General features: G+C 59.9%; 1 protein-coding gene across 5 annotated transcripts in view; it reads left to right on the forward strand.

The window, feature by feature from the left end:
* The window catches only part of GSE1 (Gse1 coiled-coil protein), a 98,141-nt gene that overhangs the window by 8,792 nt on the left and 64,229 nt on the right, over positions 1-25,120 (forward strand). For 4 of the 5 annotated variants that reach the window (XM_065028837.1, XM_065028836.1, XM_065028839.1 and 1 more), the window contains exon 2: positions 24,947-25,115. In XM_065028837.1, coding sequence (XP_064884909.1) covers positions 24,947-25,115 — 169 coding nt within the window. Of the gene's footprint in view, positions 1-13,900; positions 13,956-24,946; positions 25,116-25,120 lie in introns of those variants that run through there. The other variant, XM_065028841.1, reaches the window with a different exon arrangement.

Consider the following 25,120-nt stretch of genomic DNA (forward strand, 5'->3'; position numbering starts at 1 on the left):
GCTCCATCCAGCTGGGGAATGGCTGAGATGCTGTGTTTTGGTGTTAAATACAAGCACTGGTGCTGGGTGGGCCATTCCTGGTTGCAGCAGGGACCTGCTGTGGGATTTACTGGGGGAGTATTCAAGCCCGTGCGTACAAAGTCAGGGAATCATTGTCTGCCCCAGTGCTGCCGCTTCCCATCAGATTTTGGCAGTGCGGCCATGGCATCGCTTGCCCTGGTACCTGGGAGAGCTGGGTGTTGCTGGGGGTGTCAGGGGTGAGCAGTGGAGTGCTGGGTTTTGGGGGTGTGTGGGGAGGGTCCCACACCCCCTGTGAGGGATGCAGATGGTGCAGGAGAGTTTGCAGGGACCAGTTTGCACCTCATGCTCTCACAGTGAATTTTACCTTTGACTTTAGAGCTAAAACAAGGCTGAGACCCAGCTGGGATGCAAGGGAAGGTCATTAGTGGGAGATGAGTTGTGAGGACCCTTCAGCCAGGAGCGTCCACCCCCCTTTGCCATGGGGACAGGCAGCTGCCTGCTGTGGCCAGAGGGCAGGAGCGCGGTGCCGGTTTCCAGCCAGGGCTGATGCCAAGGGCTGATTTAGCACAGAGCCAGTGCTGTTCCTGGGTCTCCCTTCCCACCGTGACCCCGCTCAGGTCTGTGTCCTGGCATGCCAGCACCCACTGTGTCCCTGGCTCCTGCTGATTTTGGGGCTGGGGGCTTCCGTTGTGGGGACATCTTGCCAGTTGGAGCCCACGTGGGACCTTCTGCACCCACGGCACACACCCTGTGTGGGGTGGTTTTCCCCCGTTTACCTTCCAAAATGGTTTTAATTGTTCCCTCCAAGCTTTAACTTCCTCAGAAGGGGGGTGTGCATCAGCTGGCAGCTCCTGGGGGTCACCAGCAGCCACCTTCGTCCCTGGGGAGCTGCCTGAGGACATTGCGGTCACTGACAGGGACCTCGGAGCTGGGAACATTTTGGTGACAGCCAAGGCGTCAGCATCTCTCTGTGGTTTGCAGCCTCAGCAGGGCAGACAGACGGACGGACGGCCAGCTGCGCAAGGCGTCTCGGGGGCCCACGTGGGGTGTGGGGACAAGCAGCAAATTGCCACCGTCACCTCCCATCTGCCTCGCAGCATGTTTCTGGGAGCGGGCTGACTTCAGTCGGCCGTGAAGCTTTTCATCGAGTGATGATCAAGTGCTAGCGATTTCAGTTATTACCCTGGCCAGGAATATATATATATATATATATATATATATATATATATATATATATATATGTCTCCTGCCCTCCCTCCTTGTCTTCACTGCTCAAACAGCTGCATTTTCCTCTCTCCATCCCTTCTCCCCCTGCCTCTGAGCAGGCAGCATGAGTTATCCCGAAGTGAAAACACAGTGCAGACAAGGGCCCTTCAGTTTTCCCGGGAGGTGACGGTGCCAAGGTCAACCCGGCATGGGAATGGTGCCCTGGCTGCCGCTGCCACCCTGGCTCCCGGGGGTGGGTGACACCCTGGGGGACTCGGGCTGTCCCTGGTGCTGAGGGCTCCCTGGGGAGCCAGGGTGAAGCCGCCTCTCCTGCCTGCAGACAGAGTCCAGATGCCCCGGCTGCGGCGGCTCTGGAGTGGGAGATGAATTCGCTCCTGTCGTTTTCTGTTTTCAGTCCAGAACATCTGCACAGTAACTGGGAAATCTGGGCTTTCTCCTCCTTCTCAGCCAGGTCTTGTCAGTCCTTTCCTCTTCCAAAAAGGGGTTTGGTGGTTTGTGTTTTGTTGTTTGTTTTTTTTTTTTTATTTCCCCCGCTGCAGCCTTTTCCTCTGTTGCTTGTGCATGTAACCTGCTCCCCACGGTGTATCCTGTCAGGACTGTGCCCAGATTTTAATCTGTGCAGCTGCTGCAGAGCTGCTCTGCCTCCGTGCAGCACAGTGGAACATTTTTTGGGGGATCCCTCCATCTCAGCCACCCCCTGAGCAGCCACTTGGGGACAGAGACTCCCCCAGAGCAGGTTTTTCCATGAGGCTATCATCAAGGTTGGTGGCTTGGGGGTGCACTGGGGTCACACCAGCTGCTGCATCGCTTCTTTATTCCAGCCACATTTTTCTTGTGAATCCCCCATCCTTGTTCTCCCTGGGCCTGATCCTGTGTCCCCAGAGCCCAGGCACCTCCTCTTCCTCACTGCTGCTTACTCATCACTGTGCCGTGGGGACCTTTAGCAGCACATCACCCTGATATTTGCAGCCCTTGAGAAGGAGTAAATCCTGCTGTGTCTGAAGTTGGACTCGATGATCTTGAGGGTCTCTTCCAACCAAAATGATTCTGTGGTTCTATCTCATGTCCTTCCTCCCTGCGCAAGGGCAACCCTTGCTCTCAGCATCCTGACCTTCCTGCACCTGAGCTGCTGGGGTCCAGCGAGCCTGAACCCCACTCTGTCCTTTAATTGTACTCGCTTTTCCTTCATGCACAACACTTCTCTCCCTCTTTGCTTGCCTCTTTGTCCCTCGCTGTGTTCTCCCCAACTTGCTGCTGCATTTCTGGCTGTACTGGTCCCACGCCTGGTGCCCTGTGCTTGGGGGGGGAGGAGGGTGAAGCCTGGGTGATGCCAGTGCAGGTTTGACTCCAGTTTGGAGAAAGGACCAGCTGATCAGAGGGCATTTGGGGCTGTGGATATCATGGGTGCTGTATTCCTCGTGGGTCCCAGATGTGGAGCTGGTGGCTGGAGTGCAGCTAGGGTCTTGCAGCACCCAAAGAGACGGTAGAAGAGGGAGATGCTACCCCACTTTTGGCACTTTGGGGACCTCAGAGTGAGTGTCTAAATATGTAAGAGGTGCTGCCACCCCTTGGGTTTCCAGCTCCCAGAGGAGGAGGGAAACTATCAGGACAGGTTGATTTTGGGTGGGCTTGAAGGCAGGATGGTTCAGGGGCTGGACACCCCCAGGGACCTGAGGTGACGTGTGCCTGTTGTCCCCATCCTGGGGACAGCTGTGTGGTGCTGGCCTCACAGCTGCTATTCCTGGCTCGTCCGTGGCCTTGGTGCCGTGGTCCCTGGTGCTGGGGCACTCAGGGTCCCACTGCTGGCAGCTGCCGCCCTTTTCCTTTTCATTCCCTCACACCCATGGGATGGATAGGGATGGGATGAGGAATCCCCCCAGCATGGGCAGTGATGGAGAAGCTCGGGACCTCTTGGGTTCTCACCCCCCAGCCCTGTTTTCCTCCTGTTTAAACCCGGTGTATGTTTCTGGTGGGTGGCTGTAAAAATAGCACTTGGTTTGAGTTAGGAGGGTGGCGGGGAAGGGCTGGGAGGGGGCCAGGGTGCGGGGGGGGAGGTCCGGTTTCTCCCTTTCCTGGAGGAATTAGGGAGGCCACATGCTGCCAGGAGTGTTTGGCTGGTAGAGGCAAGCGGAGGCTCCGAGGAGGCGAGCAGGCGTCCGCACAGATGGAAATTTGATCACCCACGGCTCAACAGATTGTTTGATTTATTTTAAAATCAAGCAGATGGCTGCAACAGGAGTTTGTTTAAGTTCAGCTCCGAGCTGGGCCAACGGCCAGGATACTCGGGGGGTAGGCGTGCCAAAAAATGTTCAATGACTTTGGTCATCACCCACCTCTCCTCCTCCCCTCTCCCTCGCTCCAGCGCACACACCCCGGCTCCCCCTCTTATCGCATCCTCGCCTTCATCTCTTGGCTCCAGCATCTCGCTTTGTCTTTTCCCTCTACTTTTCCTCCCGTAGACTTGCTTGGGAGGGTTTAACTCTTCCCCATCCACCCCCTTGCCCTGGCTCTGTTGTACCGTGAGGATGCAGGGAGGGCCCCCACAATGGATAGAGGGAGCAGCTGCTTCCCTGAGCTCCCTCCTCATCTCCTTTTCCAGGTCCAATTTGTGATGTGGTGCTGGGGGGGAGTAGAGGAGTAGGGGTCCCAGAGGGATACGCTGACCTGTGTGGCTGACCTTCCATGATGGGGAGGGCTCCCAGTGTCCCTACACCCTACTCTAAATCAGCGGGTCCCAGCAGTGTGCGATGCTGCTGGATCGGTGGGGATACTGAGTGGCTGGACTGGGTCCAGTCTTGGGGTGTGAGAGGTGACCTGGGGATGGAGGAAAGACCCCGATGCAGCACATGGTGGCTCTGGACATGTTCCTGGCCCCGTGGCTGCCGTGGAAACAGCCGGCAGGAAGCAGCCTGGGATGTGCTAAACTGTCATAAATGGGACGGGGGAGACCGTGCTTGGGACTTTAAATAGCTCTGTGCCACCAGGCTGGTTCTTTGTGGGGGGTCTGGCTACCCCAGGGCCACGCAGGGTCCCCAGCACATGTGGCCATGTCCCCTTGCTGTGCCAAGGGGCACCTCGGATGCTCTGTGTAGCAGGGGCAAGGACCTCTCTGCATCTACTGAGATGAGCAAGTGGGATGCTCTGGGAGCACTGCGCATCCTGCTCCTTGGTGGCCTGCTCCGTGCCAGCCCCATGCACCTCTTGGCACCATGGCAGTTTGGCGCATGGCTGCTGAACCTTCTTGCTGTGGATTTTCAGGCCGGAGAATTGTTCCTCGTCCCATTTCTAGAAGCAGGGTGGTGGGATGAGGCTTTTTACGGTGCCTGACCCCTCTCTTCACTGGGACTGGGGGCTGTGGGTCCTACTGGTGTGAGGGGCCAGGGCTGGAAGGGGTTAAGACAGGCAAAGGAAAACAAGAGTGCTGCAGGGCCTGGGTGGCTGACAAGCCAAACAACTGTTTTTGACTCACTGTTGCTGCCTTGCCAAGTGCAATTGCTTCCACATTCCCATCCCCTGGCTGGAGGGGCGCGGGGAGACATTGGCTTTTCGCAGTTGTGAGGGGAAGGGGGATGCTGGGGAGGGCGGCAGTGGGAAGGGCTGGCTCCGTGATGCTTTTTCTCAGCTCTTCTCTCTTTTATTCCCCTCGCTGTTGGGTGGCAGGAAGGAACAAGAGGTGATGCTGCCAGGGTTACTTGTGCCAGCTCCTGGTGGAGCATCCCTTCCACCAAGCCCCAAAGGTGGGAGAGGGAATGGGGTGGGCTGAAATGCACCCCCAGATATGGGCTGCCCTGCTTTCTCTTGCTGTTTCTCTGTGCGGTTGGGCATGAAAGGTGGATCTTTCCTTGCTGGGGTGTGCTGATGGGTGCTTGGGGGTGGCAGCATCCTTTTTTTCCCCCTTCTAGCTCCTGTAACTGCCTCCTGTGGCAGCCAGGGATGGTGTCCTGCATCCTCAACATCCCTATTGCAGCCCCTGCATTGGGATAGAGAGTGACTCCCTTGCAACCCTGCTTAGAGATGGGGAGGTCTCATGTGAGTCTAGGCCCCCCACCATGCCTGGCCAGGGCAGTGAACCAAGTGTGCTGGGGGGGGCGCGGGAAATCTTCTGGTGGAGTTTTGGGGGAGAATCTAGTAAAAACCCCAGGCCTTGGAGTGCTGGTGCCGTTGTATTGCAGACAGTGAGAAATAAGCCCTTGGAGAAGAGGTTTGGTAGTTACAGCAAAGATTTGAGCTACTCAGGGTTGCTGCTTTGTGGAGTTAATTATCTTCTGAGTCTGGGTTTTTTGGTCTTTTTTTTTTTTTTATTTTAGTTTTTTTTTTTTGTTTGTTTGTTTCTTGGGATTATTTCTTGGCAAATGAGGTGTCATTTTAAAGCGCTGAGCTCTGCTCCCTCTGAACTCCTGGCTGCTAAGTGGTATGTAGGAGATCCTGGTGTGGGGGGAAAAAAAAAAAATACACCTTCTAAAAGCCCCACTGCCCTTGCGGGGGACTAGAGCAGCTCAGGAAGGTTTTGTGTGTGTTCCTGGAGCTGTTTCCTTGGGGAAGCTGGAGCAGAAACCTCCCGCAGGGATCCAGCATTGTTCCTCCCTCCCCAGGATGCAGAGACCCCCTGGGAGCAGCATTTTTGAGGGGGGACACTTGATCCCTGCGGGGCTGGGGGATCTTTGGTCCCCCTCCCAAAGTCCAGCCTGGAGGGAAACCCCCAGCCTTTGGGAAGGCGTGAGGTTGGGGTGCAGGGGAGCCAGCCTGGATGCTGTCAGCTGCCTGGGATAAATGTGATTCCCAACATAGGCGGGAAGGTAAATGCGCTTCTGGCTCCTGATCCTGCAGGATGTGACACTTGGGAGCGACTCCTCTTGCTCATGCCACTGGTACCTGTTTAATCTCAGCCTTTTGGGCTGGAACCCAGGGGAGCAGCCACAGCCGCAAACTTCAGGCATTGCAGAGCGGTGGAGATGGGGAGGACTGTCACTTCCCCATTAATGTTGCAGGAAGGACTCACAGGGATTTGCCTGAAACATCCTGGGGATGCGGGAGAACCAGCCTGTGCTCCAGTCTGGCAGCCAGGATGTGATACCGCTGGGACAGATGTGCTATCCATCATCCTGCACCAGAAGGGATGCCTGGGGTACCCCATGAGCATCCCTGCTGTGCCCATCATCCTGATGTCATGTCACCCAAAGCAAATCCCCCAAACTCCCCATTGGGGGCTTGGCAAGGGAAGCAAAATGCCCTCCCCATGCTCTCCAACCACAAGTGGCAGGGGACACCCACATCCCCCTTGTCGGACACCTTGTTGGCTCCTAATCCCAACATGAGAAGGCAATTAGGGGCCGGGATCCCCTTTCGGAAGCAGCAGATGGGGTGCGGGGTTGTGCCGTGGGGCTGGGGAGCAGCAGCAGAGGGGCTGGCGCGCAGCGGCTCTGCCTCTTAATGTGTTTGCAAATCCTCACCAGCTGAGGGGATTAAAGCCGGCATCTGGCTCGCTTTATAATATTAAAACAAAGGGAGTTGTAGGCGCCATGATCGGGGCAGGCGAGGGAGGGAGGGGATGTGGGGGGGACTCGCTGCTCTGCTTGCCGTGCTGGGAAAATCTGCAGGAACCCCCACACCTCTGACGCCTTCCCGGGAGGTTTTCCCCAGGGAATAAGACAACCCGCTGGGGGTGTCCTGGCCCCCCCCGGCAGCACCACAAGGGACGTGCTGGGTACTGAATTTCCAAGCTCTGCAGCTCATCCTGCAGCGGGGTGCAGGAGCCACCCCCCAGCCCCCGGGATGAAGGGATGCTGGAGGTGTGTGGGCTGCAGGGGCTTTTGTTTGGGGGGATGTGTGTGGGGGGTTATATCTGCTTTTTTCTACCCCGTTGCGCTGTTCTGGAAGCGGCAAGAATTCAGGAAGCCGGCGTGCGGCGGGTGCCAAGTGCGGCTGTACCGCAGCCAAGCCCCTGCTTGTTTTCTCGTCTTGCTGGAGCCAGTAAGTGACCTTATTAGCTCCGGGGGCAGCTGCCTTATTAACACACATCTGGCGGCAAGGGGGCCGCATAGTCCCAATATTGTCTCCCTGCCTGCTCCGAACACGGCGGTACCTTGCTGGGGGGCTCACCCCACAGCTTTTTGTCTTCCCCCACCCCTCAGTATTTAAGCTGGCACCTGGGCTCCCCCCATAACTGGTGGGGGTTTATACTGGGCAGGGTGAAGCAGATGGAGTTTTGAGTCTGAAGATTATAATTTAAGATTATAATCTGTGTAAGGTTATAATCTGCGGGGGGCGGGGGTAGAGTCCACCTGAGGGTTGGTGCTGTGCTGCTGGCATTCCCGTGGCTGTTGCCCCAACTCCCACAGCCCTTTCTTCTTTCCTATGGGACAGGATCTGTTTTTTGGGGGGCAGCATTGCCCCTTGGGACAGGGGATCATGCTGAGGGGCTGGACCACCCGTGCAGCATGCTCGCATCCCTGCCAGCAGCTGGGATGGGCATCGGGATTTCCCTCTGGTGTGCGGTGGGGATCAATGTCAGAGCATCCTGCAGCCTCTGGAATGCTGGTTTCAGGGTTTTTCCAATGGATTTGGCCCTTGAAGGGGGCAGATTCTGGAAGGGATGGTGAGCTGGATGGCTCCAGGCTCTGCTCTGGGCTGTCCTGGTGGGCACATGTCCCATCTGCAGCCGCTCATCATCCCCATGTGGGACAAGCCGTTGAGGCCACCGCCAGCCCCCACCTGGCACCCGCCTTCATCTGGCACCACTGTGCTTCCTCTCCCTGGTTATAATTAGAGTCAAAGTGGGGGGGTCCCAGTGCTGTGTCCCCCCGGTGCTGCGCATCCCGGGGCAGCGAGGGTGAGCGGGGTTTGGAGAGATCCAGGGTACCGGGTGCCTGCCCATGCCCCTGCTGTGCAGGGATGCCCTTTGTCCCTCTTGGCGCGTGGGGAAACTTCGGCAGCTCTTGGATTCTCCCTCCGGTTTTGGAAATTCAAACCATTTCCAGGGCGGCCCACTCGCGCCCTGCCTGCCACGGAGTGAGGCACTTGGCTGACTCCTCTGCTTTCCTTGGCCACTTCTCCTTCACACTTGGGGGGGCCTTTTCTCCATCCCCTCCCTTTTTTTTCCTTTTTTTCTTCTTTAATTTTTTGCCTATAGTATAAGCTTGAAAATACACTGCCAGCCTGCAGGAAAGGCCATCCAGGAGGACGGGAGGCCGAGCGTGGTGGTGGCAGCAGCATCGGTGCTGGATGGTCCCTTGTCCCTGACCTTGCTGGGAAGGGCGGCTGGGCCGGGCAGCCCTGTGCTAATGAGCTCTTGCCTGAGCAGAAGGATTAATTAGCTGTTGGGAGAGGGAGGGCAGCCTGCCGCGGTGACTCCGGTGCCGCTGTGGAGCCTGGCACGGTGCGGTGACACCGGCGGTGATTTTGCGAGTGGGTGCCGGGAGGATGCTCTGAAAGGAGCCACGGTTCTTCCTGGAGCAATTGTCATGGGCCAGGTGGGAAGAGGAAACCCCAGAGCGAGCCAGCACTCTGCTGGGAAGCTGCAAGAGCTGCTACTTGCATGAGCTCCTGCTCTCTCTTTTCCTCTTTTTTTTTTCTAAAAAAAAAAAAAGCTTTGCTGGGGTAGTTTCCTTGTTCCTGTCCTCTTGTCCCCCTGGGAATGGGAGCTGAGGGTGGGCCCTGGATGTCGCAGCAGCACTTAAATATGTCCTGTGTGGTCTAAAATGACCCTAACAGGGACATGCAGCTGACCCGGAGCTATGCCTGGGCAGGATTTGGGGGTTCAGCCCTGGTCACCCTTCTGCTGTGGCTGGGCCAAAACCTGAAGAGCTCAAGGATGCTCAGGAGTGCTGTGCTGGGGATTGTCACCCTCCTGTCCCTGGGGAGGGAACCCCAGACCTGGCTTGGGGATTTTGGCATCCTATTTAGCTCAGGGGGGCAGTTTGGGGGTGGCCATGGGCCTGCTCTGTCCGCAGCCGAGGACGCGGCACCCCCTCCACTCCAGCACATGGGGTTGGGGGGGGACATCGCGGGGGAGCCCTGGAGAGACAAGCAGGGACGTTGTGTCGAGGCCGGGAAGGTCGTGAGGACGTGGAGCTTGAACTTGAATTAGATGGTAATTGCGACGTGCCTAATTACAGGGAAAGAGCAAATCACTCTGGTGCTTCATAAAGTGTCTGACACGAAATAACGAGGATAATTAGCAATCAGACGGGAAGCTGCTACCTCCTCGCTTGTGCACCATCCCCCAAAAGCTCTGGGGAGCCCTGTTTCCCCTGCCGCCTTTAAAGCATCTGCCCATACGTGGGGCAGTTGCATCGCTTTTGCCCCCCCGACATGGGACATTTGCCCTCTCTGGTGTAGGACATCAGCCCTGCAAAGCCACCCATGCAGGGGGGAGGTGCAGCTGATGGCCATGTTCCCCACCCCCATCCTGCAAGGGGGTCTGGTGGCCGTGCCAGGCATCCCCACACATGTGCGTGTCCCCTTGCGCCACTGCGTGGTGCTGGCAATGCATTAATGCTGGCTGACGCTAGAGCGCACCAGAAGCATGTTGTGGCATCCTCCTGGGGACACGGCATCCAGCTGGGCCACCTGCCGGGCCACCTGCCCGCTGCCACCTTGGGGTGAGACCTAGTGTCACCCTGCTGGGGATGCCAGCTGCCCTCGGTTGCAGCAGGGGACACCGTTAGTGGATGTCAGGACTGTGATTGATGCTGCCTAATTGCAGTGTAGGAGCTGGGAGGGGTGGAGGGATGTGGTACCCCAAAAAACACCCCAGCCAGATTCACCCCTGGGGGGCTGAGAGGAGGGTGGGGCTCCCAATTAGCTGCCCATTTTAATGATGCTTAGTGAGTGTATCCCCCCCAGAAAGGCTGGGCTGTGGTGAGGGGGCTCACCCCAAACCTCATGTGTCCCCATCCCAGAGTAGGGGTATGAGGGAGCATCCACTGGACATCATTGCCCCAGGCAGGGGCTCATCCCACAGCCACCAGCCCCCTCTAGTGTCCCACACCTGCCCCCCACGTAAGACCTGTCCCCTCTTGCCACCCGGGGAGGACGTGCTGCAGGTGACAGACACCCAAAGGCTGAGGAATAACCTCCCCCCCAGGCATGAAGGGATCGTCCAGCCCCCAAATGCCTCCCATGGGGGGGTGCCAGGCTGCTTTTTGGCTTTGCTCTGGCTCCTGCTTTCCCTGGAGGTCCCCAGCGCCCCCCAGGAACCATCCCTCTGTCCCCTTCCCAGCACCTCCCCAGAATCCCACAGGGGGTCCCAGCATGTTTTTTGGACTGATCCCACCACTGGGGTTACAAAGAGGGCTGGGCACACCGGTGGCACTGTGTGGATGGGTGTTTTTGTCCCCAAGTGCTTGGGCAGGGTGGGGGTCACCCCTCCCAGCCTGTCCTCCTACATGCACCCCTCCTTTTTGCCTCTCCTCCTGATTTTGTATTTTTTTTCCCCCTTCTTTGAGCAGCTGTTCTCTAATAAGCTGTTAATGATGATACAGTAAGTAGAAGCAGAGAGTCCTGCGGGAGCTGCCACGATTTGTGTAATTGGTCTCAGAGGAGACAAAAGTATCTAATATTTACATGCCGGTATTAGTCCCCTGGGAGGGCTGTCTGGGCTGGCACAGGGAAGGCAGAACCTGGCTGCTCCCAGCTGATGGATTCTCGCATCTCTAATGTATGGAAATTGCTATGTGGCGGTGGGGGGGGTCCTGTGGTGGGGCACGGGGCACCCCAAAAGCTCAGGGGTGGCCGAGCATCCTCATGCCTCAGCACCCAGCTGGTTTGTGGGAGCAGTGGGGATTGGCTCAGCTGCTCCCAGAGGGAGGATGCTCTGGTCCAGGTGTGGGATGGAGGCAGGAGCCAGTGCTGCCAGGGTCACAGCTCCCCAGGGTGGGGAAACTGAGGCACAGCAGTGCTGTGGAGCAGCCCTGACCCTGCTGGGGTCTTGCCCCATGGACAGGGTGCCCAGTGGGACTTTCCCTGTGTACCCCTGAGTCCCATGTGTCCCTAAGGCTTTAGGGCCGTCCCCTCTTGCTGGGGATCCCTGAGGGAGAGATGCCAGCGGGAGGGGGAACATGGAGGCACCCGGCCACCACGCTGGGTGTGTGTGGGGGGTGGGTGCATCCTTATTCCCCGCTTGGGGCAGAAGATGGGGGGGTGGGTTGTGGTGCCATGGTACCCTGACCCATTTTCCCTTAGGACACTAAGGCTCTGGAGTGGGAGCCCCAGCACCATGTTGTGCCCCGGCAGCCCTGCAGGATCGTGTCCCTCCCACCTTTTCCACCCAGATTCCCGCTTTCCCATTGCCGTGGCAACCTCTGGCATGGCAACAAGGAGCCTTCCACAAGGGGATGTCTCGCATGTGCCCTCCCCATCCCTGGGGTGGGGATGCAGGCGGCTGGTGTGGGTGGCTGGGAGGTGTTATTTTGCAGGGTGCCAGGCTGGGCATCACTGTTTGCCCTGAGCCAACTCGCTGGCCGCAGAATCAAAGGCGCAGTGTTTTGCAGCAGCTTGAAAGGAGAGTGGGCAGGTTTGCTTTGGAGGCTGCTGGCCTCATCCTGCCTGCTGGGGCCACGCTGGGCGCCGCCGAGACCTGGCAGCTTCTCGGGGGTTATCAGGGTGGGGCGGGGGCTGTGGTGGGAAACGGCTGCGAGGTGACAGTTTCTGAGCCCTGCTGAGCTCATGGTGGGGATGGAGGTGCTCGGGTAGAGTCTCGTGGGTACACGCTGGGGATGTAGGGACGTGGAGCGGTTGGCTCCTGTCCAGCTGTTGATCCATGCATCCTTCCATTCCTCCATCCGTCCCTTTTCAGTTGTCCTCTCTCTGCTCTGGGATGCTCCAGCATCTCTGTCCCTGGTCTCCCACCAGTCTTTTCCCACACTCCCTAATTTCAGGCTCCAGCCCCAGCCGCTGGTGCCACCTCCCAAGTGCTGGGAGCAGCTGCTTAAATATCCCCAAACCAGGGAAGCAGGACCTGGCCCCTGACCTCCTGGAGAAACAGGGCGGGGGGGTGAGTTCAGCGTGGGGACAGCCTGGCTGTCCCCAAGTCCCCTGCGTTGCCTGACACCACTTGTAGGGCAGGATGGAGGACTTTTTGTTTGCAAAGGGTTTAGTGCGCGCTGGCCGCATCCTGCCTGCTGTTCACCCTCCAGCACCGTGGACGTGCTGTGTAGTGCCCATGGGGAGCAGGGCAGCATCCATGGGTGCCCACAGGCTGCCGTGGCTAGGAGGGAGGTGTTTATGGCTGCCCCTGCTGTGTGTTTAGAAGGGGGGGTAGGATCCCCCTGCCTCCTTCCCTCCCTCCTGCCTTATCTTTTAAATCTGCTAAGCTGGGGAATCGGTGCAGTCGCCATCTGTGAGCCTGCCAATAATGGGATTAACTCTTTCCCCTGGCCTGGCTGAGCCTGATGGGGTTTCTGGCACCCCCTTCCTGGGGTACCCCCCATCCTCACGCCTGACGGGGGGAGCCAGCCTGCTGGGAGATGCCAGCAGTGATGTCCCAGGGCTCGTTGGGGACAAGCCCAATGCAGATCTGAGCTGCTGGCCTCAGTTTCCCCTCCTGCCAAGCAGGATGGGTTTTGGGCATTGTAAAAGGGTCTGTGCTTCTAGCAGTGCAGGAGCCGCTTTGCCTGCTTGGGGACACACACACACACGCGTGGGGGGGCGCGTACTGAGCCGTGCCTCCGTGCACCGGCTCCGTGTGTGGCCGCGGGCCCCCTGCTTCGGGGCGGTGGGAAGCCGGGATGCCTGCCCACCTCCCCGGGGATGCTGGGTGCCCCCTGCCCAGGGTTGAGACGGAGGTGGGACCCCACGATGGGGGAAATAGGTGACATTTCTGCTCCCCTCCCCAGCCCTGCAGCTTCAGGCGTGTTTCCCGGGGGAGGTGTGCCCCCGTTAATCCTCTTAGGCGCTGGCGGTCCGGCGGGGCTGTGCCCCGGAGCAGCTGGCGAGGCTGGATCCGGCCGCTGCCCATCCTCCCCTCCCAACAGGTGCCCCCCCGGGGCTGTCGTATCCCCCCTCCCCATCGGGGTTGGGCAAGGGGCGAAGGGCTTCCCGCAGCAGGCAGCCCCCTCCCCCCGGGGCCGGCCCGGGAGCGCTCATTAATTATCTAATCTTCCCTTTATGTTTAATTTACAGCCCCGCGCGGCTCTGGCCATATGCTGCTTTTGTTGTGTCTGGCTCTTTGTTGTGGCAGGCAGCGGGGGCTGGCGAGACCCCCCCCCCCCCCGCTCTCTCCCTGCCAGCCTTTGATCCCCCCCATCCTCCCCAGCGCCACCTTCCAGCCACCCCCGCGGCACGGTGGCGAGCCCCGGGGAGGGGGTAAGTGCCTTTTTCTCGGTTATTAATTTCCCTGACCCCCCCCCAGCCCCCGTCGCTACCGTGTCCCCCATCCGTCCGTCCCCCCCACCCCCCATCCGCCTCTCGCCGGCAGCTCCGGGATTCGATCGCGCGTGTGCGCGGCGCTGCCTCCTCCCGCGCGCTGCCGGCAGCGCGGGGGTCACCGGTCACCGCTCCTGCCCGCACCCGCCACCGCCGCGCAGGTACGTGGGGGGCAGGCAGCTGCCTGTCCCTGTCCCCCCCTAACCATGCTGAGGGGTGGGGGCATCGCGCCAGCCCTTGCGGGAGGAGCGGGGTGGTGCCGGGGGATGTAACCACCCCCCGGACTTGTTGTGTGCTCCCCGCCCCAGCTGCGAGGTGTCCCCAAGGTGGGGTGGAGTCTCCAGGTAGGGGGGAGACGCGAGGTTGGGGGGTGGCCGTGGGGTTGCTCGTGGTTCGGGTGTGTATGAGTGTATGGGGTGGGGGACTCAGCGGTGGGACCCCCGCGGCACCCTGACTTGCTGTGGGTGTCCCGGGGGGGTGCTTTGTGCAACTTGCTGCAAACTTTGTGCCGCGCTGCCAGGCTGTTGGGCTGGGCTCCATTCGCTGGTGCAGCTTTTTATTTTTTATTTTTTTTTTTTAAAGATTAAATGGTCTTTCTGCACCCCCGTATGTAGCTCTCTGGGGGTGTACGGGGAGGGAAAATCAAACTGAGGGGCTGCAGCACATGTGCTTATCCTTGGTGTCGGGGTTGGTTTGGCTTTTTGGGGGCACAGCAGTGCTTGGGAGGGGTTGAAGGGGTTTGGTCCACGTGGCCTCTGCCTCCTTGGCAGCATGAGTGTGTCTGTTTGTGGATGATGGGGGGCAAAGCTTCCCCCACTCTGACCCTGGGGTGCTGAGGTTGGAGCCATCTGTCCCCAAGGGATACTTGTGGCGGGGGGGCCGTGGGAGCAGGCAGCACCCGGCAGCATCCCTGTGGAGCTGCCCCTGCCTCCCGCACCTGGGCTTTGCGGGGTTCTGAGGCGGGAAGGGATGCCCAAACCACCACAGGTCTCAGGGCAGTGCACACAGGAGTCTGTGGTCTTGTCTGTCTGTCTGCATCTTCTACAGCTGCTGCCCCAGCCCGGCAGCGAGGAGGGTGGCTGCGCGGTTAAAGCTGCGGGCGGGCAGGGTGGGTGCCAAGCCTTGGCCACAGGAGCTGTGTGCTGGGCCAAGCGCTGGGCTGGCGGCAGCACACAGGCTCTCCCTGCAGTGACGCATAAGGTCACTGCGACCGCCGGGGAGGTGGCCCTGCCAGGGGCAGGCTGGTTCCTGCGTGCTGGGAGACACGAGGTGGTGGCAGGGGCCAGCCCCAGGGACACCGAGCTGCTCGCCAGGTGAACAAACCCCCTTTTATGCTCGCAGGAGGCAGCCTGGGCGCGCTGCCTGCTGTGGGGGTCCCTGGGGGCGGATGAGGGACCACTCAGCCCCGGTGGTGCAAGGGGATGCTGTAGTCTTGGTAGTCGCATGTCCTGGGGTGGGTTGTGGCACCTGGGGACAGTGCTGGCTGTTGGCACAACCTCAGCTGGGGCGATGGCACGGCAGTGGTGCTAGTTGACCCATGCACGCATCCCTGCTTCAGGGTGACATCCCTGTTGTTGAGTTGGGGACAGGGTGGACACAGCTCCACTAGTGCCCCATGTCCTTCCATGTGGGGCTGGCTGCCCCTGTGCTGCTGGGGTGACTGGGCTGTCCTTTCTCGGGGTTGTTTTCCACCCGCTGGGCATGGGGAGCAGAGGAGGGGCTGTACCGCTGCGGTGGCTCGCGGCAGGTGGCTGCTGCCGCTGTCTTGCCAGGGCCTGTCCCTATACAAAGCCCTGCTCCCTCCCTCCCGGCCCCATGCCACAGGGCCGCTTGCCAAATTTGCACCGCGTGTCGCAAGAAGCAGCCGGAACATGGGGCTGGGCTCCCCCCATGGCTGCACAACCCCTGCCCTCGGCATCCCTGCCAGTGCCTTGGTGCTGGGGAAACTGAGGCAGTGGGGCAGGAGGCAGCTTGCCTGAAGGAACCGGTGCCAGGGCTGGGGAAAGAAAACAGGATTCTCGGCATGGACTGGCGCTGTTGCACACTGCCGGCATGCGAGGGTTGCTTTGTGCTGTGTGTTGCCAGCACCACGGCTGCTCTTCACCCCAGTTTTCTAGAGCCACCCTGCACAGGGGCACCCTGGGGACTGTGGCTCTGTCCCTGCAGGTGACACCCTCCCTTTGGCGCTGCTGAAAGGGGTGATTGTTCCCCTCCTGGGGGTGGCCGGCGCTGTGTGTGGTGGGGCTGGCGTGGGCAGAGGGTTGGCCTTGGCCCCCTGCCCGCCGCCGTGCCCTTTTCCAGCGGCAGCTGCCTGTGGGCACGGCTTGGCAGCCGTCCTGCCTGCAGGCTTGGCCAGGGCAGGACCCCTCTGCATCGCCTCTGTGCAGGGTTGCGACACCTGGGGCCAGTGCCACAGCTGTCACGAGTTTGCAGTTCTCAACCCCGCAGTGGCTTTTCTCTATATCAGCTCTGTCCCTGGCTGGGACAGGCTCAGAGGGGACAAGCAGGGAACTGGTTCTCCCTGCCCTGCCAAAAAGTCCCTCTGGAAAGGTGCCTGGTGGCTTCACTCCTGTAGAAGTGATGTCAGAGTGAAATCCCCTGATTTTCCATCCCAGGAGGGGGCTGTTGTCCCCACCCTTCCCAGGCACACTGGAGCTCTTGGGGGACCAGAGCATCTCTCCTAGGGGGTTTGTGGGCACCCTGTGGCATGTGGGATGGTGAGATCCCCCAGCACGCGCTCAGCTCCCCCAACACTGCTGCGTATCCTTCCCCTCCCAGCTCGCTTGTCAGCTAATGGTCCGGCTTATTCCTATGGCTTTTTAAGTGCTTAATGGCGCGCGGGGCTAATGATGTGGCTCCCTCTGTTCGTACCACTCAGATAGATGGATGGTGTCAGGGTTTGGTGCCGTCCGAACCTGTGGGGATGGGGACAGGGACAAGAAGGGCCCGGGCCAGTGCCCTGTGGAGCTGGGGGCTGCAAGCGGGCGTCTGCTGCCCGCCTCTCCTCCCTCCTCTGCGTGGCTGCTCCCAGCAGTAATGTCACCGTAAACGATATTTATCACGAGGTGATAAAAATCTATTTCCAGCGACCTCTTGGAAATGGCCCTCGTAAAACCAGGCAGCAGACGGAGGCAGGAGGCAGACAGCGGGGAGGGGGAACGGGCAGGGAAATGGCTGTAATCAGGCCGGCGCTGCCAGGGAGCCAGCCCTGCCATTCCCCATCCTGGGAAATCGATGGCAGCCGCGGGGACTTGAGGGCTGCGTAGGCATGGCTGGGTGGCTCCTTGAGCATCCTGGGGTTCCAGCATCCCACGGATGCGGCATCTCTCTCCAGGCCACGAAGGGAGGGACAGAGCAATGCTCGTGTTTAAACAAGCGGGATGGGGGGAGGCTTTTGCTTGCCCATAGCTGCATCCCAGGGCTGTTTGCTGGAGCATTTCCAAAGTGTCACCTCAAGGGATCGACTTGGAGATGTTGGACCAGAGCTGGTCCTGGAGGATGGGGTCAGATATGGGATGCTGCGTGATCTCCCCTCCTCCAGATCAGTCTCTTGATGCTGGTTGCTGAGTGCTGATTCAGCCATTTCCCTCCTGACACTAATTACTCAGCCCGTCACAGACCTGGCCGTAAATTCTCCAGCAGGAGCAGCCTGGGAGGCAGAAAGAGCCTCCTTGGCTCCTTTCCCCGCTGACCTGAGCAGGGACCTGTAATCTGGTGTAATTCATCCATGTGCTGAGTTGACAGTCGGCTGCCCCATCACCTCCACCCCACCTTTGGGGTGCGCTGTCCTCTTCCTCCAACATCCCAATGCTCTGCCAAGAAGCATCCCTCTTGCCTTTGTGGGACACTCAGCCTAGCTGTGTCCCCTCCACTGGTAGGGACAGCCTGAGTGAGAGTGACCCATTGTCCCCCCTATGTCCTGGTGATGCTACTGGCCCGGGCATCCCTGGGGGCTTCACTTTTCTGGAGGGGGGGGCAGAAGGCACCTGGGCCACCTTTGTGGGCTTGGAGAGGTAGGATTTGCTCCTAAAAATGGGAACAGGGTAGTATCCCTCGTCCATGTTGTCCCCTGGGGGAGGAGGGCTATGGGGGAATACATCTCCTGGCTGCAGGGTTTAGTCTCCAGTCCTGATGAAGAGACTTGTAATCATGTGAAGTAATTAACGAGGTGGGGCAGTGTTTGGACTGTCCCAAGGACCTGGGTGTCCCCTTCCTGGGGGTGGCTGCCCCAGGGGGAACACGAGCTGGCCAGGGGCTGTGACAGGAGGGGACAGCGGGAAGGATGGGGACATCCAGCCTGGGTACTGCTCGCACGTGTGAAGTGCTTGAAATTCCCGCTGAGGAGCATGGCACTGCTAAGGAACATTGTGCCACCCAGGGGCTTCGTGCCCACCCTCCTGGTGTGCCCGGGGCGTGCGGTGACACGGCGGAGTATGTGACGCAGGTATTATCCTGCATTAAAGTTTCCCCTTGCAGATGGTGTGCGTTTAATCTGCGGCTTAACGAAGCGCCGGACCTGGCGGTAAGTCCGTCTTTAGATGGCAGGCAGGAGCTGAGAACTGGCTCGCTAAGCTGCCCAGCTGGATAAAGAAGGGGGACATGGTTGGGGGACACTGAGGCTTCAATGCCACCGTGTCGCAAGCTGATTGCTCGGTCATGCCGAGGAGGATGAGGGATTTTGCTGTGGGTGCCGTTACCGTGACGTGTCCCACCTTGAGTTGGATGGGGTTGGCCAGGTGGGTCCCCTCACATGGTGCTATCCCCCAGCAAAGCCTTGCGCTGCCCCAGCTGCTCCTCCCTGCCTCAGTTTACCCCTGAGCATATCGTGGGGCTTTGCACTTGTGGGAATGCCCCGAAAACATGAGCTGATGTGGGGCGGGTGGGATTTTCCAGAGTAAAAAGCCCCTTGGAGCAGCCTCCTTTCCCTGTGGCTGGTATGTAGTGTGGCAGGGAGGTGACACAGGTGTTTAGGGTGCAGAGGGGACGGTGGCTGCAGACCGACCTGTGGCTCTGGAGGTGGGTGAGCTGGGTGCTATGCTGGCTTCTAGGGCCAAGGTGTTCCTCAGATGGGGACAGGGGACACAGGGGATGGCTCAGGACCCTGGGGTGAGCTGTACCCCCCTGTTTCTGGACTGGGGCCCCAGGGGACACAGGCAGTGGTGGAACAGAGCTGGGGCTGTGGTGTGGTGGCAGAGTGAGCTGCAGGGACAGCCAGAAGGGTCACTGCTCCACCACGGTGGTTGGTGTCAGGGTGCAATGTCACTGTTTCAGCTGTCCACTCTGGAGTCTAATGATGACATTGTGGGCACTGTGCTGCACAGCTTTGGGGAAACCCTTGTGGATCTGAGAGGGCTGGTTGTCCCTTCAGGGCCAGCTCCCTTTGCAGTGCCAGGAGCAGAGGTGCTGCTGCTGGCCCTGCTGTCTGTACATGGATGGGATGTTCACATCTTCCCTTGCCTCAGTTTCCCTGCCTTGAAATCGAGGTGGAGGGAACGTTTCCTAGCCTAGCAGGGACTGGTAGACTGAAGCAAGAGCTGCATTTCCCCACAGTGGGATGGTTGCTGCTCTGACACTGAGCAGCGTGTGGGTCCTGTCCTGGGGACTGGGGTGACAGGGTGGTGAGTGCTGGTGACTCCTGGTGTGGAAGCAGATGCTGCGGGACCCAGCACTGCCTGGGTGGGTGGTGGAGATGCTGGCATCTCCCAGGGCCTCAGGCTACCAGCCGTGGCTCTTCCCGCAGCCTGGGGAAACTGAGGCACAGGAGGGGGACGCAGTGTGGCCAGGGCTGCCGAAGCAGCGAGCAGCCGCCGCTCCCCACACCCTGAGCCCCGGCGGAGATCGAGGGAAGCCGGGAGCGAGCGGCTGCGTGCCCCCCGCCTCCCCCTCCATCACCTCCCCATTCGCTGGCGAACAAATGTCTGTTCTTGCAAAAAAAAGAAGTGACAGGGGTCGGCGCAGTGCTTTCCACATGACCTGCCCGGGAACAGAGGACGTCTTTGTTAATCCAGCGAGCTGTCAGTTCAGCCTCTTCACAAAAGGCATAAACCACTTATTGCTGCTCTCACCCCTGACCCCGGATCCGCCTGCGCGCCCTCCATTGTGCTGTCTCGAGGAAGCTGGCAAACAATTTCGGCTCTGGCTCCCCCCTCCCTGCCGGTGGCTGCGAGCGGGGTCCGCCTATCACCCCGCCGGCGTGGGGAATCGCTGTGGGGGGACCCCCAGCATCATCACTGCCACCAGCCTCCCCCTTCCTGGCCGCATCTGCGCGCCCGCCGCCTCGCCTGGCAGCTGCTGCGGGGGGACGGGACTGCCACAAAGGGAGGGGGGTGGCAGCAGGACCACATCCCTCCCTCCATCTCTCCCAGGGCTGCTGGAGCAGCTGGCCAGACCCCCTGGGCTGCGGTGAGGGGGTGCCGGGTGCTGCACCCCACAGCCCTTGGCCAAAGCCCCTTAATTAGAGGAGAAAAAAGCTCCTTACAGCCCCCGGCTGGGACGAGCTGGGCTGGCAGCTTTAGCCAAAGCCGCTTACGGCCCGGCACAAAGCTGGTGAGAACAGCCCAGCTTCCTGGGGCTGCTGTGGGATGGGGCGATGCTCACACCCTGCCAGCCTCGGGGGCCCCGGTGGGTCACGCAGGGTGAAGGCAGAGGGGGGACAGAGCATGTGTCACCCGCCCTGTCCCTCTGTGCCCAGCACCCGGACCCTGTGGCTGGTGTGTGCTGGAGCAATTAGATGCAGTCACTTTGGGGCTATATATAACCCAAATTGCTGCCTGCAGCTCGTTAGCTGGCTGTCAGAGCCGCTGTGGGTGAGATGGTGTCACCAGTGTTGGGGGGAGTGGCTGGAAGGGGGACACGGGAACCCACTGCTTCCCAGGGTTGGGGCATGAGGAGGGAGATGCAGCCACCCCAAAAGCAGCAGCGAAGTGGGGGGTTGCAAACCCGCTTCGCTGGCGTGGTGCAGGGCACACTGCGGTGACACGGGGTCAGGGTCCCCTTGCTTGTGGCACAGCCTGACCCCTGGGTCAGGGTGCCGGGGCATGGTGGGGGGGATCCTGGGGCATGCGGGGCGGCGCTTGCGCATCCCTCCCCAGTGACATTTCCAGTGTCATGTCCCAGTGTGGTGTCAAGTCTCCGCACTGCCTGTCCTGGACCCCTCCATCCATCCCTGCCTGCCCTGCTGCCAGTCCCTGCCCAGCTGTGCCGTTGTGCTGCGGCCCCCACGTCGGGGAGGAGCGTGGCACCTCGGGCTGTCTGGGGGCAGCTGTGAGATGAGTGCGAACATATTGTGTGGGCTCCTGCGGCAGGCGTCACGGTGTCGCTGCTGGAGAGCCAGCGGGAACCGCAGCCTCGCCGTGACAAACGGCTCCGGCGCAGCCACCATGCCCACGCGGGCGCCGCCGGAGGGCTGGGTTGTGCTGTGACACCCCCGGCTTCACCCATGGGACCTGGGGAGGGGATCCAGGTGGTCAGCGATGCCCATGGCTGCTGGGGTGGGCTGATCCTGGCATGCGGTGTCCCTACAGCCATATTAATTTACTGGGGGGTCCCCCTGGTTGGGGGCATCCTCAGCTTGGGAAGGGTTAACGGTATCTTGCGCTTTTTGTTTTTTTCCTGTTTTTTTTTTTTTTTTTTTTATTCTACCCCCTTTCCCCTTTTCTAATGAGGGGTTAGCACAGCTGTAATTGCAGGTTCCAACTTTCCACTAGCAAACAGGGCTGAGAAACTTGAAACGTGGTGGGGATGCAGGGACCCAGCCACTGCCCCTCCTGCAGGGACCTGCGGGGTGCCATGTCATCCCACCGGTGGGGACCCCATTGTACCAGGTCTCTGGGCACAGCCCGTTTTTTGGGGAGAGCCCTGTGTTTGCAGGCTGCTGGGAGGAAGAGGAGGAGGAGCATGAACATGTGGCAGGGGCTGTGCCTGTGGTGGTGACCATAAAGTCCCAGCATGAGCCAGGGGACTCAGTGGCCTCAATGGCAAAGGCTGCCTGGGGGGACCCCACTCACCACAGCCCAAAACACTGCAAAACCACCAGCTGGGTGCTGGGGGACACTGCTCCCCAAGTGCTGAGGCTCTTCCTTCCACAGCTGGATCTCTGCATCCCCCAGGAGGTGCAGGATGAGGCCCTTCCATCCTGAGCCTCCTCCTCACCTCAGCCCTTGAGCTTATGTGCAGGTTTTGCCAAAACCCGTGGCTGGTGTGATGGGGTGATGCCAGCCAAGAGGTGACATGCCATGACCACATCCACCCCCGGTGACAGCCCCGCTGCCAGCAGCGCTGGGGTTTTCCAGGGTGCTGCCACCCAGGGGGGTGGAGGTTGGGGTGCGTGGGTGTGATGCTGCCAGGGTTGGGGGGTTTGGCCGTGCCCGTGGCATCCTTGTGGGTGGCATCGTTGCAGCCCACCCTGGTGCAGATGCGGCACAGGCAGGGTGGAAGAGGGAAGCTGTGTTTTTTGGTGTCCCGCAGGCAAGGGAAATGTGCTGGCACAGCTGCCTGCGTGCCAGATCCCTCACTGGAGAGTTGCCATGGCCCTTTGCTTTCCTGCTCCGTCACCTCCATCCCCAAGCTAGGGGGTGAGCTGGGTGCCGTAGCAGGTATTTATCCCTCTGACGGAGCAGAAGGAATGTGTCCTTGGTGAGGAGGGATGGATGTGGGGACACCGTTCCCTGCCACCACCATGTCCCCCTGGCTGTGAAGCTGCCTGCCCTGGGCACCACGGTGCTGCCACACCGGTGGTGGGGGACACGGGTGACACAGGGTCTGGCCGTGCCTCTCCCTGCCTGTCCCTTGAGGCCAGCGACTGTGTTTTCACCTGGCCTGAGCACTCCCTTGTCTTCATACCAAGGACCCGCTGCGGGAGACGGATGCAGATGCCATACTGGGGCGTTCAGGGAATCACCGTGTCATGGGACTGTCTATGCTGTCTCTGGTTGGACCCTTATCTCCCTGGTTTTGTCACCTGTGGAGCTGCTCTGTCATCTCTGCCCATCTCCCCTGGCTTGCAGCCCTCACCTGCTTGCTGGCTCAATTTTCCCCATGTTAATAGCATCACATAATGATGTCACACTGATGTCACCTTGCTACCTCGGACCTGGACCCTTCCCTGGGGGCCATGGCCCTGGTCCCTGCCGGGGCTGTGCACAGCTGGTGCGTGCTGTGAGCTGTTGCAGCCTTGTCCCCAAGTCCCACTGTCCATCTGTCCTTGTGCAGGATCCCTCGGTGCATTTCTGCAGAGTCACTCATGCAACGAGCGGGCCAGCCTCAGCTCAGCACTGTTGGCTGCTCCCCTCTCTGTGCATCTCCCCACACTTCTCACTGGGGTGGGAGCTGTGGGTTGGGCTCAGCATCACACCACTGGGATCTGGGGGGGCTGCCAGCCCTCCTCTCAAATTTTGGTGCTCAGTGGCAGAGCACCCATCTCTCCCCACCTCTGCGTGAGCACCTTGGAGTGCTGCTTAGCAAATTAGCACCCAGATCAACCCACTCGCCTCTAATTGGGGATGAGTCTTTGAGGACGTGGTCGGGGAGGAAGGTTTCCCCCCCCCACCTCCGAGGGGCTGCCACGATGCTTTATCTGGGTGGACAGATCCCTCCTAATTGAGCAGATATTCCGTGTTCGCAAACAGATGGCTCCTTTGCATCAATTATTTCTTATCTGTGTAACCGGGGTTGATTTGCTGACAGATAGCGCCGGGTGAAGTTAAAGCAGGGAGGCGGCCGGTGCTCCGTGCTGCTCCGGCTGCTGCCTGGGGAGTCCCAGGGGGCACAGCCGGCAAAGCAGGGGATGGATCCCGGCTGCCCCTTGGGCAGGTAGAACCCGTCTCTGGTGCTTTTGTATCTCAGCATCCCCTGGCAGGAAAATAGAGGGGGTAGGGGCTGGCACCCATGTGGGGCTGGTGGGTTGGGATCAGGGGTGCTGTGGGCCTCCAATCACTGCCAAAATCCACCTTTATGACCCCGACCCACTGCTTCCTGGCTGCATTTTGCTCAATGCTTCTGTGATGCGTGACGGGGGATGACTAATGTTAATGAATTATTAGTTGCTCTGCGTATCAGAGTGCACCCCAGGCCTTTCCCGTGCCCACAGGTGGGGGAATTGCTACCTGCTGGTACCGGTGGCATCACCCCAGGAGGTGTAGCGATGTCACAGCATATCCCCCAGGACCACAGGAAGATGTCCCTGTCATCTCCAGGGACCCCTCACCAAGTTTTTGGGGATGTCCCCTGCCTGCTGTGAAAGTCACCTTCTGTTAATCATTGGAGGAGAGAAGAGCATCTTGCTGTCATCGGGGCAGCCAGTGCCACCCCACCAGTTGGAGCTGGTATGTGGTGGCACTTGAGGACTCATGGGATGTGCCGAGTGCTCGTGGTTGTGCAATGCTGCCATATGGATTCCATAAATTAAACCTTTCCAGGAAGTAAATGGTAAATTTATACGTCTGCTTGTGTGCGTGGCTGATTGAATCTGAGGGCTTCCCGGCAAAAAATTCACCTACCATCCGTCTCGCTTCAGCTCTTACCATTTATAGGACTAATCCTGAGGAAAACAGGATCAACATAAAATCCTCTCTGTGCTGCAGCCCTGGCCCTAACCTCCCAAAATCAAGAGTGGGGCGTCCCCTATGGGTGTCCCCTATGGCAGTAGGGGAGGTCGCCCGCATCCCGCTGTGCCCGGGGTGGCTGTAGCATCCTGGGGATCCACACGGAGCTGAGGCTGGCTTGTCCCTGTGTCTGTCCTGGAGCAGTGTGGTGGTGCTGGGATGCACGCGGCATCACTGGCTGTCACTTTATTGAAGATAAACAGAAGCGGCGACAGCCTAAGCTGTACGCCTAGGGGGTGACAGCTACAACAAACGTGGGGCCACGGTGACACTGGGGGTCGGTGAGGTGTGACAGTCCCCAAACCGAGCAAGAAGCAGCGGCAATGCTGTCCCCATCCTTGCGGCACATTTTCCTCACCTACCCTGCAGGGAAGGCGATGGGGGTTGTTGATCTCGGGTAAACACTGCCCGGTTGAGTAATCGGGAGCTGCCTAACCGGCCAGCTGCCGCCGGCGAGCCGGGGGACGCCGCTTTGATTCATGTCCTCTCGCCCCCCGCTCCAGCCTTTCTTGTCTGGCTGTGCCGGGAGCCATCGGCCGGATCCAGCTGTAGCCCCGCGGCGTGGGCTGGCGTGCAGCTCCCCGCGCCCGCCACGTGCACCGGCCGGCAGGAAAACAAAAGCATCCTGTGTCTGTGTGCCCCTGCGCCCCCTGGGGTCCCCCCCAGTGCTGGCGATGCTCTGCTTGGGCTGGGGAAGGGAAAAGTACTGAGTTTCTGTCCTGCTTCTCTTCCAGGCATCCTCTTCGTCCGTTGAGACAGCTGCCAACAAGCCTGTGGCCGGTGAGCCCCGGCACCGAGCAGCCAGCGCCGGGGAGAGCCTGGGGACGGGCAGCGGCACAGCCCCGGACGTCGGCCCCCGGACATCGGCGTTGGATGTGGAAAGCACAGACGCTGGAGCCACAAGTAGG

This window comes from Columba livia, chromosome 13, assembly GCF_036013475.1.
Source record: "Columba livia isolate bColLiv1 breed racing homer chromosome 13, bColLiv1.pat.W.v2, whole genome shotgun sequence".
Taxonomy (NCBI): Eukaryota; Metazoa; Chordata; class Aves; order Columbiformes; family Columbidae; genus Columba; species Columba livia.